The sequence below is a fragment of the Sabethes cyaneus genome, chromosome 2 (genome assembly GCF_943734655.1).
Source record: "Sabethes cyaneus chromosome 2, idSabCyanKW18_F2, whole genome shotgun sequence".
Lineage (NCBI taxonomy): Eukaryota > Metazoa > Arthropoda > Insecta > Diptera > Culicidae > Sabethes > Sabethes cyaneus.
The window spans coordinates 166700427-166719204 of NC_071354.1; the positions used below are offsets into that span (position 1 = coordinate 166700427).

The following is an 18778-nucleotide window of genomic DNA, read 5'->3' on the forward strand; positions in this document are numbered from 1 at the left end:
TTTAAGTTTATTTTGCTTGCTTCTGCTAGTTCTCCCTGTGTTGTGAGCTAAAATTTTCACCTATTTCACACATTTTAAATTGAGCTGCTCCGTCACTTAGCGCCACAAATGTCTACCGTTGCCTTTCCCTGTGTCATGAAATGTGGGTCACATACAACTCCATTTCCTAAACAAATAAATAACTACAAACGCAAAGCCAACAGTTTAATATTTGTCCTACATTAACTGTTGTCGAAAATCAATTCGAAGCAACAGAGATTACCATTGTAACCACTCCCGTAATCAGTGCCGTTGAAAAATATTTTACCACATAATTAATCACCGTTCCATTTCATATAAAATATAAAATCAATTATTCAAGCGAATAATCGAATGACAACGTGCAAATTGCATTCATTTATTAATGTTTGTTAATTACAAGTCATCCAATCAAAAGGCACCGCGGTTGCACGTAATTGTCGTCGCATTAATGGTTGATTCGATCCGGTTATTTATCCTGTTACTGAAAGTGGCGAAAAGTGTAACTAGAGTCTAGGCCTGCCGTGAAAACCAAAAATCCTCTTTGCTAGAAAACTACGATGCCGAATGGTCCGGGACTGGTCACTTACCTAAGGAGACTCCCGACGTTAGACCGATATGTTGGCGGAGGTGAAGCCGTACTGCGCATTCTTCCAGATTGGCGGTCTCTATCGAGTAAAAGAAGCCTGAAATTGATCAAAGAAAAATAGTGGTCATTATTCTAATGAAATAGATGTGCATCAGCAGTTGTGGATGCAGCTTTCGGTTCGGAGTTTATGTTGCATTATAAACTGCAGTAATTAAATATTAAACGGGCATTTTCACGGTACCGTGTCGCATTCTATTTTGATTTACTATTTCGAATGATAAATCCCGGTAGCTGGTCGTAACTCTAACGCAATAAATGCGTCTGACATCGCCGGTAGGTAAGAGCAGGTATAAACATTTTCCCCCGAGACAGGGCCACCGTAATAGAGATAAATGGCCAAATTGTTAATCTAAATAATTAGCATACAACATTTAGGCACGGTCACGTCACTAGTGTAGGCGTGGAGAATCACAAAACTCAACATTTCGAACCAGAAGGCTGTTACAACATTCGAAGTAGACCACTCTTCATGGGACCAGTCGGTCCCCATTAATCCCAGCTACGCTTCCGACCGACCAGACCGGATCTTGGCCGTTGTGAAGTGCGACTCCGTTTTCATGGACATCCGCCAGCAACCGGCGGGGGAAACAAATCACACACGTATCACTTCATATCAGCGCAGCAGCGTCGTCGTCGTGAAAGCAAGCCACCCACTGACGGGTGAAGTCGGGTACGGACGTCCGTGGTAAACTTTGTCATACCGCGCTCTATCTGGCTAGCTGCCTTTATGCATTCCGCCACCTCTGCCGCACTACACTTACTGGTCTTGCGGCTCCGGTTTAGGCCAGCAAGAATTGTAAATAATGGCCATGGCTTCGCTGCTGGAAAAGTGACTATCTTCACCAGTAGTGCAGTGTACGGGCGAGTGTGGGTGTGTGTGTACCTTCAAATGCAAATGCGGAAACTGCTCTCCGATGTACCATTTGTCTAAATCTCATTTGCGAAATTGTTTTAATTAGTAATTGAATTATTCAGACTGGTCGTGTTATTATCTGTATAATTAATTTTGAGTAATGGTAGGATAAACTGGTCTGGTGTTGCAATGAAATCACGGTGTTTGTGTTAACTCTGCGGAATTGTTCACTTAAAATAGAGTAGAACGGAAGGAACACGATCGATATTTGTTGTACAAATATGCAGCAGCATTTGTTTGAATTTTCACGCAAGCCTATAAACAATACTGTATAGCTGTTCGCAAATAATGACTCTAGTTGAACCATAAAAGTACAATTAGTTTGTATTTCACACATTCGATGAATTTTCAGGCAGCGACAGCTTAAACACTGTTAGATTTGGGAACATTTTTTCCCGTTCGTTTAAAATGGTATTCAAAAGGGTTAACCTAACTTCAAAATTGAAATATTTTATCCCATTTAAAATTTAAATATGATATTTTTAAAATCGCCGCCACGACTTTATACAGTTTTTGGTTCAATTTTCACTTACTATGTTCAGTTTTTCGGCCGCTAAAGTGGTCCGAATGCTCTGTCCAAGGTCTTGAATTGCAGCTGGTTTATTGATTTACGGTTCTGGTTTTCGATCTAATTTGACTCCAACAGAAAATAGTCTAACGGTGTTAAATCTTATTACATTGGTGGTAAACAGAAAGATCCGTTTCGGGAATTTATCGATTCACCGAATATTCCACGCACAAAACCCATTGTAATGTTATTGTTGGGGTTTGTCACCGTAAAATTCTATATGTTACTCTTGTTGACTTTTTCGGTGAGAAATAAGAACTAAAATGTTTTCAGCGGACGTTTCGACTTACTATGCTTCAGTCATTTACTACGCGTTGAACATCTATTCTCACTGCCTCGTTCTTTATAACTATTATCAATAGTTCAATCAATCAATCAATACTATGACTGAAGCATAGTAAGTCGAAACGTCCGCTGAAAACATTTTAGTTCTTATTTCTCACCGAAAAAGTCAACAAGAGTAACATATATATATATATATATATACCCATTGTAATGGACGCAATGTGGCATGTTGTACCACCTTGCTGCAAAAAAGTCATCGCCATAAATATCATCAAATTTTTGAAACAAAAATTTGGTTAACGCGATGGCGTGCTATTCCCAAGTAACAATTTGGGTTTTATTATACTCGTATGATGGTATTTAAGACAAAGATGGGTCTTGAAGACCACCATGAGAGTACAATAAAATTCAGATTGTTGCTTGGGATTGTCATTATTAATCGTAATCGTACTACTTTCTTCATTTTTAAAGAAGTATGGACCAATGACCACCAAATCGTTAGTTTTCGGGGTGAATCAATCGCCCAGTAAGCTTCAAGGTACGAAGCTGGTCTAACAAGCCAGCCGTCGTATGTTCTAAACATGGCTGGACGGTGCTGCTAAAGTCAGTAAGACCGTTGCACTTACCCCGTAATTGCCATGTACTCTAATAACCGGCTGTGAACTCTGTCGATAAAGATAGGGCAAGTCTTAAAGACGTTTATACCCAAGGCTTTGTTTTGTTATGCAAGTGTTGAACCAATTTTGGGTTTAACTCGCACCAGTACGGCTAATTCCGTTTATTTAAAAACCTGTTCCTCCCAAAATGCACCGCGACTGTAAAAATGATTTTCCGAATAAAGATCCAATAGGAAAAATCGTAAAAAGTGGTCAAATCAACCGTTACGAACATAAGAAAACTGTTCGGAGAAGGTTTGTTAACAGTTAAGAAGCCTAAATTAAGGGAAAATTGAAAGAGTAGCTAAAGTTTTCAAGCGGATCTACAACCTCTCCGACCGAGTCATTGCAAAAACGCCTACATCATGTGACCCCAAATCGTTACGGTAATCGAAACAAGACGACTACCAAAATTTAACGAAATCATACGAAATTTACCTTAGATGTTATGGTAGATCACCATAAAAACAACAGTTAAATCTATGGTCAATTTCGTCCGGATTCGTTTGGAGTAGGGTGGAGTACGGTAAAATCGAATGGAAATATCCAAAATAGCGTACGCGTAACACCTGTCCAAAATATATAAATCACCCTAGGTTCTCGCAAGCACGACGAAGTTGCCAAATTTTCATAGCTTTGACTTCAAATATTGTGCTTCCCGAGAAAATATCTCGTTATTCAGCTTCATATAGTTGTGCGCAAAGGTAAATCATGTATTATTGACAGTGTAAGCACGTGTAAGTTTTCTATGTTTATGCTCTTATTCTTTGCTTAGATAACATTTGTTTTGTTCTATTACGTACAGACTTACAAACAACTGATGGCGTTTGTAAAAATTTTTTCCACACTGAGAAAACTTTTCGTATAGTTTCTATGTGTTTCACACATAGATTTTTTCCATGTGCCCAGTAAATGAACTTTATGTGCCAAACAGTTACCATTTATGTGTTTTTAAAATTTACCTTCAAAATTTGCACATACTATTCATATGCATATAATTTTCATGTGTACTTCTGGGCGGATTGTGTTTATATGAGGCACATAATAATCTTAAGGATTTTCATATGGAAATTTTCCATTAGTTATGTGCGGATTATTTTGAGTGCATGTTTGAACGGGCAAACACGAAGCAAGCTACCCTAGCATTCAACTGATGAGCGAGAGAGAAATATTGTTGCTTTTCTCATCACTCTTGCGTTGACAGTTTCTTACGAGATTTCGTGTGAGTGTAAAAGAGATACTTTGACTGCGAGCAACCAGAACAGAGCTGCGCGCAACTTTTAGGCGCACAACTAAACCTACGAAAGAAAAATTTTAGATAATAATCGCAATAACTTCCTAAGCAGGAGTTTAATTTGACAACAGAAATTAGAAAGGTGGCAGACATTATCAAGCATATGCAACTGTCGAATTTTTCTAGCAAATATCTGCCTTGGTAGACTGTGACCTATGGCTTCTTCAAAAGCAACATTTTCATTGCAGCTGAGACCATTAACCTACCATGTACAAACGCCAATATGTCCGATAATCCTCAACTGGCACTAGATGTGGAAGGAGAACGTCGGTCAAAATGGTGTGTAGCTCGAATCCGGTTGCTACCAGAGGTACGCAGAGAGCTAGATTACGTGACACGTAATTGGTAGCTAACACTCACACTCAAGCAGTTTACGAGCGATCCCGGTAAATTTTATCAACTTTCCCATTAACTAATACATGAAGTGAATGTAAGTTGCTGTGCAGAAGTTTACATGATTTATCATGTGGATGCGACGTGTCGATTTTTTTGAGTGCCGGCTCCACCCAATCATGAATTATTGGGTCACCGTCAATTAAAACCTAAAGAAGAACCAAATACTCGTTGTGTTGAACACTAAACGGAAACTGATGACAGGAATCAAAATAAAGACGCGGTAATTCAGATTCACTCAACCGTTTTTGCCGAATATTTTTTTCTGTATTTTAAAAGTCGGGAAGGAATAAATGCCTAATGCAAAAATGTAGATTCAGATGTATTCTATACTTATACAACTTTGAATATAAAACTCTTTGATTATTTTAATATAAAAAAAATATTTTTTTTATACTCATTCCTGTTTTGTTCAGTCGTTCAGCCAAGTAATATGGTGCTTCATGAAAGTCATATTTTGTAGAAAACGCTCTTTCCGCAGCGACAGTGACTGCTTGAATTTTGATAGCATTTTTGGATAATTTACAAAAGTTGAGTCGCAAATGTCCAGTCAGATGTCAAAGATTTGAAGACCAACATGACCGCGATAACCAACTTGACCGCGATGAGCAATTCTGACCCAGCTCAGACACTGACGCTGACTTTGACCCTGACCCTGGCTCTGACTCTGACCCTGATTCTAGGCCCGACCCTGAATCTAACCCTGAACTTGACTCTGGCTATAGCTCTGGCTGGGACCCTGACCCTGGCTATGACTCTAATCCTGACCCTGACCCTGGTTCTGGCTATGATCCTGACTCTAGCTGTGACTCTGACCTTGACCCTGGCTACAGCTCTGGCTCTGTCCCTGACCTTGGATCTAACCCTGACACTGGCTCTCACTCTGACACAGGCTGTGGCTCTGAGCCTAATCTTGGTGTTGACCCTGACCCTGGCTCTGGATGTGGCTCTAGCTATGGCTCTGACGCTGTCCCTGACCGTAACCCTGGCTCTGACTCTGCACCTGACCATGACCTTGGCTGACTCTAACGCTGACCCTGGCTCTGGTTCTAACCAAGAACCTGACGCTGGCTCTGACCTTGCCACTGAGTCTGACCTTGACCATAACTCTGACTCTGGCTCTGGCTCAAACCCTGACCCTGGCTCTGGCTCTGACCCTGACTCTAGTTGTGACTCTGACCTTAACCCTGGCTAATGCTCTGGTACTGACTCTGAATCTGGCTGTGACCCTGACTCTGGTTCAGACTCTGACGCGTGCTTTGACCCTAACTCTGACTCTGGCTATGGCTCTAGCGCTGGCTCTGACCCTGTCCCAAACCGTAACCATGGCTCTGATCCAGACCCTACCTTTTCTGTTGGGTACTCTCACCGCTGCGTCCATTATTTTGAACTATTGTGGTAGGCCCCATTGGCATTGTTTCTTTTGCTGAACGCTTCAGGCTTACCTATCACTTATTGAGGAAGTGGTAGGCTGGTAGCTGGAGCGAGACAGAGGCCAATCAGGGATAACATGGTTTATAAACCTTATAATCCTGATCGGCGACGCAAACCAGATCTCCCTAGGCTCTAGTAGGGCCTTTTTGAGATACTGCAGTCTGCGTCCTATTAGTGCTCCACAATTGCAGGGTAAGTGTTCCGAGGTTTCGCTCTCGGTATTACACAGGCGACATATATCATCTTGCACGAAACCGAGATTCCGAAGATGATATTTACTCGGGCAATGTCCTGTCACCAGACCAGTAAACGTGCTGAGATCTCTCTTATTGAGACTCCACAGCTTCTGAGTAACCTTAATACTAGGCATTATATATTTCTTTGATTGTTTGAGCGACTGTACAGCCATCCAATTGGCCATAATCATTCGGCTTTCCCATTGTTTCAACCCACTCTTCATCACACAGTCCGAGATACCGCAGAATGGATCCGGACCTGTGAATGGAGAGTTAGAACCACATCTGGCTAGTTCGTCTGCGACTTCATTTCCATCTATTCCGCAATGACCAGGGACCCAGTACGGATTTACCGAGCTTACCTGGCTCAGTTGCCGTAAGAAACAAATGCAATCCCAGACAAGTTTTGAGAAACACTTAAAAGATTTAAGCGCTTTTCGTGCCGCTTGGTTGTCAGAGAAAATGCAGATATTAGCATGCCTGTATTTCGTTTTGAGACAGACGTTTGCACATTCTATTATAGCAGCTAGCTCAGCCTGGAAAACTGTTGGCCAATCTCCCATTGCTATAGATATTCTAGTTCTGGGGTCGTACACTCCAGCACCCGTTTTGATTCCCACCTTTGACCCATCGGTATAGAACTTGATTGAACCACTGCGGACGCAAGGTCCCCCTGACCCTGGCTATGACTCTAACCCTGACCCTGACCATGGTTCTGGCTCTGACCCTTACTCTAGCTGTGACTCTGACCTTGACCCTGGCTATAGCTCTGGCTCTGTCCCTGACCTTGGCTCTAACCCTGACACTGGCGCTAACTTTGACCATGGCTGTGACTCTGACACAAGCTTTGGTTATGACCCTAACCTTGGTGTTGACCCTAACCCTGACCCTGGCTCTGACAGTGGCTGTGGCTCCGGATTTGACGCTGACCATGATTTTGGCGCTAATCCTCACTCTGGCTCTAACCCTGACTATGGCTCTAGCTCTGACGCTAACAATGAACCTTGCTCTAACACTGACCTTGGCTCTGATTCTAACCCTAGCTCTAGCTCTGACTCTGGCCCTGACCCTGATCCTAACTCTGAACCTAATCTTGGCTCTGGTTCTGACCCTGTCCCTGACCGTAACCCTGGCCCTGACTCTGGCCTGGCTGCCTGGCTCTGACTCTTCACCTGATCATGACAAAGGCTGACTCTAACGCTGACCTTGGCTCTGGTTGTAACCCTGGCTCTAGCTCTAGCTCTGACTCTGTCCGTGACCCTGAGTCTGGCTCTGACCTTGTCCATGACCGTAACCCTGGCTTTGACTCTGCCCTGGCTCTGACCCTGCACCTGATCATGACCCTGGCTGACTCTAACGCTGACTCTGGTTCTAATCAAGAACCTGGTGCTGACTCTGACCTTGCCACTGAGTCTGACCCTGAACATGGCTCTGACTCTGGCTCTAACCCTGATCCTGGCTCTAGCCCTGACCCTGACTCTAGCTGTGACTCTGACCTTGACCCTGGCTAAGGCTCTGGCTCTGACACTGAATCTGTCTCGGACTCTGACTCTGGTTCAGACTCTGACGCTTGCTTTGACCCTAACTCTGACTCTGGCCATGGCCCTAGCGTTGGCTCTGACCCTGTCCCAAACCGTAATCTTGCTGACCATGACCCTGGCTCTGACCCCGACCCTGGATTTGGCTCTGATGCTGATCATCACCCTGGCTCTGACCCTGACTCTATCTCCAACTCTGACACTGACCATGATGCTGGCTCTGACTTTAACGCTGGCTCTGACTCTGATACCTAATCTGGCTCTAGCTCTGGCTCTGACCCTAACCCTGGTTCTGATCCTCACTCTGGCTTTGAATCTGATCTTGGCTCTGATTTTAACCCTGGCTCTAACTCTGGCTCTGACTCTGTCTATGACTCTGACTCTAACTCTTAATCTTGGCTCTGGCTCTGACCCTGTCCATGATCGTAATCCTGGCTCTGACTCTGACCCTGACTGACTCTGTCGCTAACCCTGACTCTGGTTCTAACCATGAACCTGGCTCTGACTCTGACCTTGGTTCTGACCCTGGTACTGACTCTGACCCTGGTACTGACTCTGACCCTGGCTCTGACTCTGACCCTGGCTTTGACTCTGATCCTGATTCTGGCTCTGATCCTGGCTCTGATCCTGGTTTTGACTCTGGCTTTGACCCTGACCTTGACCCTAGTTCTGACCCTGACCCTGACTCTGGCTCTGACTCTGAACTGCTCTGGATCTGGCTCTACCCTAACGCTGGTTCTAACCCTGACTTTGACGCTGGCCTTCGGTCTCGCTCTGACTCTTTCCCTGACCCTGACCCCAATTCTGGCTCTGGCTCTAGAAATCTTTATTATCCATTGGTGTACTAACATTCGAAATCCTTCGATAGACTGTTGACCTATAAGCAAGCTATATAAGTTGATCTTTTCCGTTACTCATCACAATTTTCGATTTTGAAACTGCACCCCGATATGTTGTCAAAAGATCTTAGTCTACGTCAAAAAAGAAGGAAACCACTCCAAATGATCAGCGTACAAAAAGGTGAAGGCGGGCCAGTAGTGATGGAGAAAGCCCAGAACAAGCTCAATTATTACACAACAACTATTGTAGCAATGGACAACGGAATCGTTGTGTGTCGTCAGAATTCTTGCAAAGTATTTGGGTAACCAATAGAACATTAGTTCACAGTGGTCCAAAAAGGTAAAAAGTGGAACTTTTTGCCTTTCTACTATATAAATATATAGTATAAAGGTATAGAAATCACTTGGAAAACCGGAAATGGGAAGAAGGTCCTGCGGGCCGAATGTTATATACCATTCGACTCAGTTTCGAAAACTGAGCATTTTCTGTGTGTGTGTGTGTGTATGTGTGTGTGTGTGTGTGTGTGTGTGTGTGTGTGTGTGTGTGTGTGTGTGTGTGTGTGTGTGTGTGTGTGTGTGTGTGTGTGTGTGTGGGTGTGTGTGTGTGTGTGTGTGTGTGTGTGTGTGTGTGTGTATGTAACGCTTTTCAATCTCACTCACTTTTCTCGGAGATGGCTGGACCGATTTTAATGTTCTTAGTGTCAAATGAAAGGTCTAGGTGTCCCATTGGTCGCTATTGAATTTCATACTGATCGGACTTTTAGTTCAAAAGTTATGTATAAAAATACGAAAAATATGGGACTTCATTATCTCATAGAACCCTTAACCGATTTGAACAAATTGATTGCATATGAAAGAGGAGCCTTACAAACCCTTAACTTCCAAATTTCATGATGATTGGACTTGTAGTTTGAAAGTTACATAAAGAAATGTGAAAAAATAGTATTTAAAACATATTTTTGTAACATTTAAGAATTAATTCAATGAAAAACATCACACATTTTATTATTATTTGAAAATTACTGCTGAGATCTATCAAACGAAACCGAGTTATTTGAAATCGGACGGTTCATTCAAAAGTTATTCAAATTTTAACATTTAAGCCCCGTATATTAAACCGTTAAAACGTGTGAAATCAAAACGTATCAATCAAATGTTGCTTGTATTCAATGTGTGCGATGTATGTATGTATGTATGTATGTATGTATGTATGTATGTATGTATGTATGTATGTATGTATGTATGTATGTATGTGTATGTGATGACAATTTGCAATGAAATTCAAGAAAAGTGAGAAACATGTCAATAGTCAGCAGTGTTTGAAGCCTTAGTGGAATACGAACTCTGAAATAAAAGAAAAGAAAAAAACTTTTACCGACTAAATTCCACTATTTAATATTTATTCGCGACAGATACGTATACGCTTTGAAATAAGACACTGATGAAGCCTGCACGTCGTAGGTGAACTACGTATCTGTTGCAAGTAAATATTAAATAGTGGGATTCAATCGAAAAGTTTTATCTTTTCTTTGATTTCAGAATTTAATAGTCATTTTCTTCACTTGCTGTTGCTCACAATTGTACAAGAAAAGCAAAAAGCGGAGGGAGAAAAGCAGTTAATTTAAGTATATAAGTATAGTGGTGTATAGGATCAAAATACTAGTGAGTTGATTTTTCCAAATAAATTTATACAAATTTCCAACAAATTTTGCGCATCAATATATGCTCTTTTCAATCCATAGATACTAGAGCTTAGAAATGTTATATGAAAAATAGGAAGTAAACGTTGCACGGTAGTAACTTGGTAAGATTTGTTTTCGTTAGTGACATTTTAAAGGACAGATGTCTTATGTCATGTATCATGTTTTAAAAAATAAATCAAAAATGACAAGCACTGGAAATCATATCGATCATATTTCTCATTATCAAGCATGTTTATGGCGCAGTTTTTGCACTATTTTTCGACCTCATCTTGTTTTCCTAATCCTCTAACATTGTAAAAACGATGCGATCAAGCTAATGACTATCTTTTCATGAAAGTACATTCAAAAGAAGGTCAAGTTTTGATTTTCATGCAAAAATAATTATCTGAAGGAGCGCCAGCTAAGAAAAAGTTCAATTTCTCTTTTTCATATCTAATGCTCTATTCAGTTATTTTTTCTAATTCAGATATATTGCAAAATTGAAGCCAAGCAAACTAATAGTAAAATTTTGAGATTAATCATTTTGTTGTAGGTATCCTTTTTCTTCAAAAGCGAAGTATAATAATAATTTTTCTGAACTCTTGTTTTTCAAAGATGCTAACTTTTGAACGCATGATATTAATATCAAAATATCAAAAAAAAATCTACCCTATGGACTAAAACCACTCAAAAAAAAAATATCAAAAAATCTGCTATGAAAACATTGTCAGTTCAAAACAAGTTTCGTATGTGGCTCTGAAACCCGAAAGTTAAGGCCGACCGATTATAAAACTAAATAAGGTGTTCATCAAATAACATAAATGACGCTTACAAATATTTACGCACCCAAGGAAAGAAAATATAATTATTCTTCGCAATACGTTGTGAATTTTACTGGCAAATAAGGATTTTGAGGAATACGGAACGGATATTTAAAAATATAGTCAAGTTAATTATAGATGTTCCTGAGAAATTAAATAATTATTATTGTGGCAGTAGAAAGGCTAGGTCACGCCGCTAGGTGGATTAATTCGGGTTTTTTCGTACCATCTTTTGCTTTCATTTTAGCAATATTGTGTCTTCGAAACTTTTGTTCGTAGGAGTACCCCCCTCCCTTTTTTTGAAAATGTCAATAGTTAGTCATGATTTACTATAATAAAAAGAAGAGAATAACATTTTTGTGTTGGCAAACACAGCCATAGTTTCTTCGACAAAGTTGAACAAAACATAAAGACAAACAAACTTTCTGAAGAAACAACATTTCTATCTCTATCAGGTGCGGAGATATAGAGTATTATCTTTCGAAGCTCTTTCAAAACTAGTTCTCCATACTTAGCTCTTGATGGATGCATTTTAAAAGAACGCTTTGACCTAGACAATTATCGGAGCACTCAGAATACACGTTTTTGCAGAAGACCGCAAATCTCTAGGACATTTACTTGCTAAGTTAACGCATATCCAAGCTTTTTTTCTTAGCATCACGAGCCTCAAGGATAAAATAGGGCAAGTGGATATATGAAATCAGTGCTTCACCTTGAAGCTTAGATTAAATATTACAAATATTGGTACAGGTGACGCTCGTCCTCACCCAGGTTCATGATACGCCAAGCATATTTTTTACGTGTTTTGCGTATCACCTTAATCTTAATGCATGCACACTGTTTTTTATAACACACTAACATTTTATAACACACAAAAAATAATTGAATTTATAGTTACCATAAACTTCTAGACCATGCAAGTTTTAAAAACGAAAGGAAAAAAATTCATAGAGTTCATAGAGAGCTTGATAAAAATTTAAGCAGTTATAAAAACTATTAAAACATATGTTTTCCGTACTAGGGTGGGTACGGACAAATAGCACCTGTACAGGTTTATAGTGTTTGATCCAAACTTCAAGGTGAAGTATTGATTTCATGTCTCTATTTGTACCATTCTACAGCATTGGCTCGTGATGCTAAGGAAATAAATAAAGCCTGAAAACGTGATAACTTAGCAAGTAAATGTCCTAGAGATTTGCAGTCTTCTGCTCAAAAGTGTATTTTCCGTCCTTTGATAATTGTCTAATACAGTCTGTTCTTGTTAAATTTAACCATAAAAAGTTAAGTCTGAAAAACTAACTTTTGAAGAACTTTCGAAGAAAATGCTCTATAGTCCTGCACCTGATAAAGATAGAATTGTTATTTCTTCAGAAAATTAACTTGTATTTTTATACAAGCCAGAAGACTGCCAGAAGATGCATAGCAGCTCGAAAAGAGCGTGATGTGGTGGCCAGAGCTGCATTGGTATAGAGAATAAATCATAGCCGCCGCAACTGCTTCAAGGATCTGTACCAAGAAGCTCCTAAGGCATGGTTCTATGAAAGCCGGGTAATTATGCCTGGTAAAGGTAATTGATACATTTCAGCGTTACGGAACACCATCCCTACTACGTATATCAGTTACTATTTCATCAAATCCTTGGCATTCAAGTGGAAGACAATATCCTCGCTTACCAACTATTTTACAACGTATTTGCCAAAAAACTGGTGAAACAGGAAGCAGTTCACACAGCAAAAATGGGTGCTAATTCTGTCCCGTAACGCTGGAATGTGTCAATAGCTTTTTCTGACGCTACGATGCAGCAATCAACACCGCACAGTACAGAAGAGTGGTTCTACACTAACAGCCAGCTGGTCTCTAACGACGAACTAGGGAATCAATAACGTCGTTTTGAGGATGCAAATGAGATGAGATGAGAGGAAGATATTTTAAATTTTCAACTGCCGCCTCCCATAAGCCGCCAAAATGCGGTACCTGGCAAATGGAACCGATCTAAAATTTCTTTTTGTAAACACTCATTTGCGCAATAAGTTGATATAAACTGTGGTTATTACTGCCGTAGCATCTCCCATAACTGGGTAATAAATGTAGCTAGACAACTCAAAAATAAGAAGGTGCTCAGTTCGAATGGAATCCCTAACGTGGCACTGAAAACGGTGATTCAAGTGTTCTTGAACATGTCTGGGACAGCTTTACCATAATTCCTTGAAGATCGTAGTTTTTCGGACAAATCTAATATCCAGAAGCTGGTGTTGTCAGGAAGGACTCCTTCATCAGTCGATGTGTCTTCTGGATTCAAGCGGCAAGCCCATCGAGAGGGTCATTTTTAGCCGGCTGACGATGTATGTGGAGTCCCGAGTGCAGAATCCTGAGCAGTTACTTCCAGAATCGGGTGCTTGTTTACGACACTGTCGTGGAATGGAAAACGGTGGATAATACGGAAGAAGTTTCGCAAAATTTCACCCTGGGCCCGACGCTATGGAGTAATATGTACAACGTGTGCACTTCTTCGATGACAACGGCAGTTATGGACGAAAAAATACTACAGGAATTTTTTCTTTTATTTGTTGATCTCCTGCTTTCTTAACAGCGGCTAATGATAGTCGACGGAAAATAGACTGAAACGTGTTACACCGCAAAAGTAAACCAGTTATCATTTCGCCGAAAATAATCACACCTGTAAATCGGCAGAGCACGTGCCAAGAAATTCAAGATTTGCTGCGATGCGCAGCGAGAGGTACCCCCCGAACATGCAAAACATAATGGACCAAATAGTTTGAGAGGATAGCACCACGAATGTCGTCATCAATATTGTAACACATGTTTTGCAGTGGGCAACAAATTACAATTAAAACAAATTACGTGCGTAGTTTGAAGAAGTCAACAAATTTGTTCATACATAATATTAAGAAATTAATTTTGCGTACCAGATATATTCCAGAACAATGAGAAACATCAATTTGTGCAGCTTTGTGATAGTTTGTAAAAATTAGGTCAAATTTCAACTGACATTCAGCAGTGCAAGTCAAGTTGTTGAAAAACGTTTCGAACAAATTACTTCCCTACAACTGCTAACAGTCAAACTTTCCTCGCCTCGGGGGGTACTTGCACTATATATTCTTTCTTCAATTTCGCAAAATACATTTACAATACGAATATCTTGGCTCGCTCACTGAAAGTAGGTGCAGGTCCAAGGTTTTTAGCTTTAGAAAATAGCAACGACGCCGGTTTTCACCACCGTATAATTGCTTGCGTACGCACATTATTTATAATTATTTATAATGAATATAATGCATGATCTAGCTAGCTTCCCAGCACGCACTGAGACCCCCTCCCATCAGTACCTACCTTAATCTGTACTCCTGCATGCTAGCCTGGTAGGAAGGTGGCGGTGGTCGATGCTGGAACTCCGGATAGAGCAACCCGTGCGGTGTGCTGCCACCACGTCCGCAAGGTCGCCGCGAGCAGCGGCCCAGATCCACGGTAGAACCCAATCCGAGACAGGGCGGTGCCCCGGGAGCCGTCATCCGCCAGGCTGCTCCACTGACCGTCACCAGGATCACTCCAACACCTGCGGAAAAGGAAAAGGTTTACAACAATTAATTCATGTAATTTAGTACGTATACCGACTTATTTTGCTTTGTCCCTGTATAGGTAGCGAAGCGACGAAAGCACACCGGAACCGAACGGATTTCTTCCTAATCTAATCCAGATTAATGAATGCGCGGGTGAAATTAAATAATGAGGCAAATTGAACGAACGGGAGAACTTAAACGAATTATAAAGATAAAACGATTTTATGTACTCGAACGGGACGGGAAGGGAGCAATAAGTTGAAAGTTTTTCGCGGTGTTCTGTTGGAATAACGTGGAAGAATTCCGACCGGCGAAAGCAGAGGTAGCTCTAGCATCTAGCGGAAAAAGTTTTTTAATTAAGATGTTAATTTACGTTTTCTTCCTGGTGCAATTTTTCATGTCTCAACGTGAGAGATTATGTCATCGAACTGGCAGCGACAAAACTCGGACACGGAAAGAGAACCGGCAAAAAAAGTAGGACGAACAAAAAAAAATCAGAACGAGGTCTAATTGTACCGTAATTTTTAATCAATGAATGAAAGGATGGCAGATACGTTCGGTATCACGATTGAATTGGGCTCTCTATTCTGTTTGCGCTGGGTGGCTTTCTGTTTGAACATTTGCAGTGGGATTCGCGCTTTTTTTTGAAGGGTTAGGCACAATACGGGACGGGTTTTACCTTTCGTGTAATTCATGAGTCTATCATTTATTCAGCGCTGGTAAGTGTGATCAAAGTTCGATTCAACTGCTAAAATCAATGAAAGCTTCATTGTGAGTCTCTATGTTATTACCTACGCGGAATTCGACGCTACAAAATGTATGAAATCTGTAGGACGACACTTTTCCAAAATGTAAAGTTTATTTATAAATAAAAAGTGCATCTATTTAGCACAGAGTAGGTTAAGAAATTACTGAAATGTTGGGTGGCAAAATATTAGATCAAACTTGAAGCGGCAATCTCAAATCAATCTAATCGAAACCTAGAACAAGTTTTCCAGATAATCTATAATTAGGCTGTCTAACAACATTTTATAATCTACTCCGGCGTTGCGTTGATTCATCTAGTAGAAGCGTGGGAAAATTCTATTGCAACAAACGATGCCATATATTGACCACTGAGGGGAATAATTTCAAGTTCCCTTCAGACGGGAATCGCACACTATCGAGCGTGTTTTTATATTGTCAATAGATGCATAGATGCATCAAACTAGTAGCAATATTCCAGAGCACACGGTCTACCGCTTATCTTGCCGCTGTCGTCTGTAGAGTACGTAAATCTCATACGATATGATCGATTTATTAGCGACCGCAGCGTGTGAAAAATCACTCAACCGCAGTGCCGTCGTCCTAAAAAAGGAGCGTGGGCTGATGAAATCATTAACTTGATTGTCCATAAAAGCGCCATTCCTGCGAGTGTTTTCTGCCATTACCTTCTTGCCAGCCAGCCAGCCAGCCAGCCAGCGCAACGCAGCGCAGGGCCCGTGGCGATCGAGCAGTGCAGCGCGACATGAATCAGTGCAAATTGTTTATGGCGCGCAGTCAGGAGAAATGCAAATGAGATGAGGTTTATTGGGGGCGAACAAGTATTGGCGAGGGCATTAAATTAGAATTTATAAACCTGGATTAAATCATACCGAGTGGAAACTGGAACTGGCTGTGTTGAATGAATTATTTACTGGTTTACATTTTTATAAATATGTAACAAACAGTATGTTTTGATTCGTATTCATAATTTGATTATATCTATATCACTTAAATCAACAAGCGCTGACAGTTACAAGGCAGAGTATCTAAAATTGATTCGTGACTGGTAATTATTAGTTGATTCTAGTTGACTAGAATATGCTGTCAAGCTTTGAGACGGGAATAATAATTCTTTTTCCTCGTCGTCGTCGTCATCAGCATAGAACTGTGGTAGCTCGTGCTGTGTCAAGTAGTCGATTCAACTCGTTCTTGGGCCACTCATCTTTAATTTTCTAGGGTCCCTGAAGGAACAAGTTGCTTTCGACCTAATCGAGCACGTTGGGTTCCTCTATTCCTGGTATCGGTAAGGTTTTTGAAGTGAACCGTTTTCGTCGCACTGTCGTCCGGCATCCTTACAACGTGTCCGGTCCACCGTAACCCATCGACTTTTGCCAGATGTACGAAGGGTATCTCTTTAAGCATTTGCTGTAGCTTGTGATTCATACGCCTCCGTTTGTACTCTACGAAATATCGTCAAATGTTCTCCGTTAGTAGCATCACCGCTTCAAGTCCAGAAAGAGCTGCCGGTCTAAGAGCGTTTTGTACAAAGTCAGTGTCATACGGCGGCGTATGCTTCTTGATTGTAGCGTTTGCGAAGTGCAAAGTAAGCCCGATTTTCTACTTGAATGAGCCACTGGATCTCCCTACTAGTGTTATTGTCCGCGGTCACCGGCGATCCCAAATACACGAACTCATCTGCCACCCCTAGTTCGTCGCCGTCAACAGTTACCGTTCATGGAAGACGCACGATTGTCTCCTTTGAGTCCCTTCGTTTCATGTGTTGGGTCTTCCGCTTTCCGATTTCCGATTGGCTCATCCGCTCACGAGTGATGCTGAACGGCATGCAAGTTAAGCACCGGTACCTTGTCGCAACCCTCGCCGCGTCTCAAAGGAACTCAAGGGGATCCCCGAAGAGGGCACGAAATACATTGATCCAGCGTAGCTCTGATCAGTTGCGTCAGTTCATCCGGTTCACCGTGCTCGTGCATTATCTGCCATAGCTGGTCTCGATGAACTGTATCGTATGCTGCTTGGAAGTCAAAAAAGATGTGATGTGTAGGTACGTTGTACTCCCGACATTATTGCAATATCTGTCGGATGGTAAAAGTTTGGTCCATAGTGGCGTGAGCTCTCGTGAAGCCTACGTGACAATTCCCTACGACACACTGTCCTATCGGTGACAGCCGGCGTAACAGGATCTGGGAGACTATCATATAGGCCGCGTTTACCATCGTTATGCCGCAATAGCTGCAGCAGTCGAGCCAATCACCCTTTTCGTAGATGGAACAAACCACTCCTTCCATTTTTATTTTATTTTATTAACTTATTTTATTGGGGCTTTCAACCAGTGGTTGGTTCGCCCCAAAACACTCCTTCCATCCATTTCTCCGGTAGCTCTTCTAATCCCAAATCTTGGAAATATCCCAGAGTAGGACCATTGCCAGCGTTCCTCGGCCATGGGTATAAAGATCTGCTGGAAAGCGTTCCTTACCGGTGGCTTTTTAGAGTTCAGGTACTAGGACATTACTATCTTCCGTGGGCACTTGTAGGTTCCGTTCCATCTCCTTCTGCAAATTTTCTTTTACCTTCTTTTATAACTTCACCATTTAGTTATGTCGCCATTTATCTGGCATAATGACAACCGTGATTAGACACTGTCAAACATTTTTCTGTTGTCTTTTTCAAATATCACCAATGTGTAAAAAGACATATTAATGTTAGAGTAAAGCAAAGCGTGGGTGCTACATTCCGTTATCGAAACTTGACCTTCTGTGTTTATACGACAGACTTCGCAGCCAGACAGGACAATCTTAGTGACTCTAACAGCCTCTTCCAGCTGAGATTCGAACGTACGACAACTGGTCTATTTGGCCAGCAACATGCCTCGAGACGATGACCTCCCAGTTGGCCTCGAGGTATGATGCTGGCCTAATAAGCCAGTCGTCGTATGTTCGAATCCCGACTGCGAGAGGCTGAGAGAGAGTCAATAGGATCGTACCAACTGGCTCTGCAATTGTCCTGCACTCTAACTGCTGGCTGCGAAGTCTGTCGTATAAACACAGAATGTATAGTTTCGATAACGGAATGTAGCACTTAGGCTATGCTTTATGCATACCTCGAGGCCAATTGGGCC

At 41.5% G+C, this 18778-nt stretch overlaps 1 protein-coding gene across 1 annotated transcript in view; it reads right to left on the reverse strand.

Annotated features, from left to right (window-relative positions):
* The window catches only part of LOC128736305 (uncharacterized), a 337844-nt gene that overhangs the window by 3625 nt on the left and 315441 nt on the right, over positions 1–18778 (reverse strand). The window contains exons 4-5 of the mRNA XM_053830782.1: positions 14675–14897; positions 609–704 (exon numbers count right to left, since the gene is read on the reverse strand). Of these exons, the coding sequence (XP_053686757.1) occupies positions 609–704; positions 14675–14897 (319 nt within the window). The remainder of the gene's footprint in view (positions 1–608; positions 705–14674; positions 14898–18778) is intronic.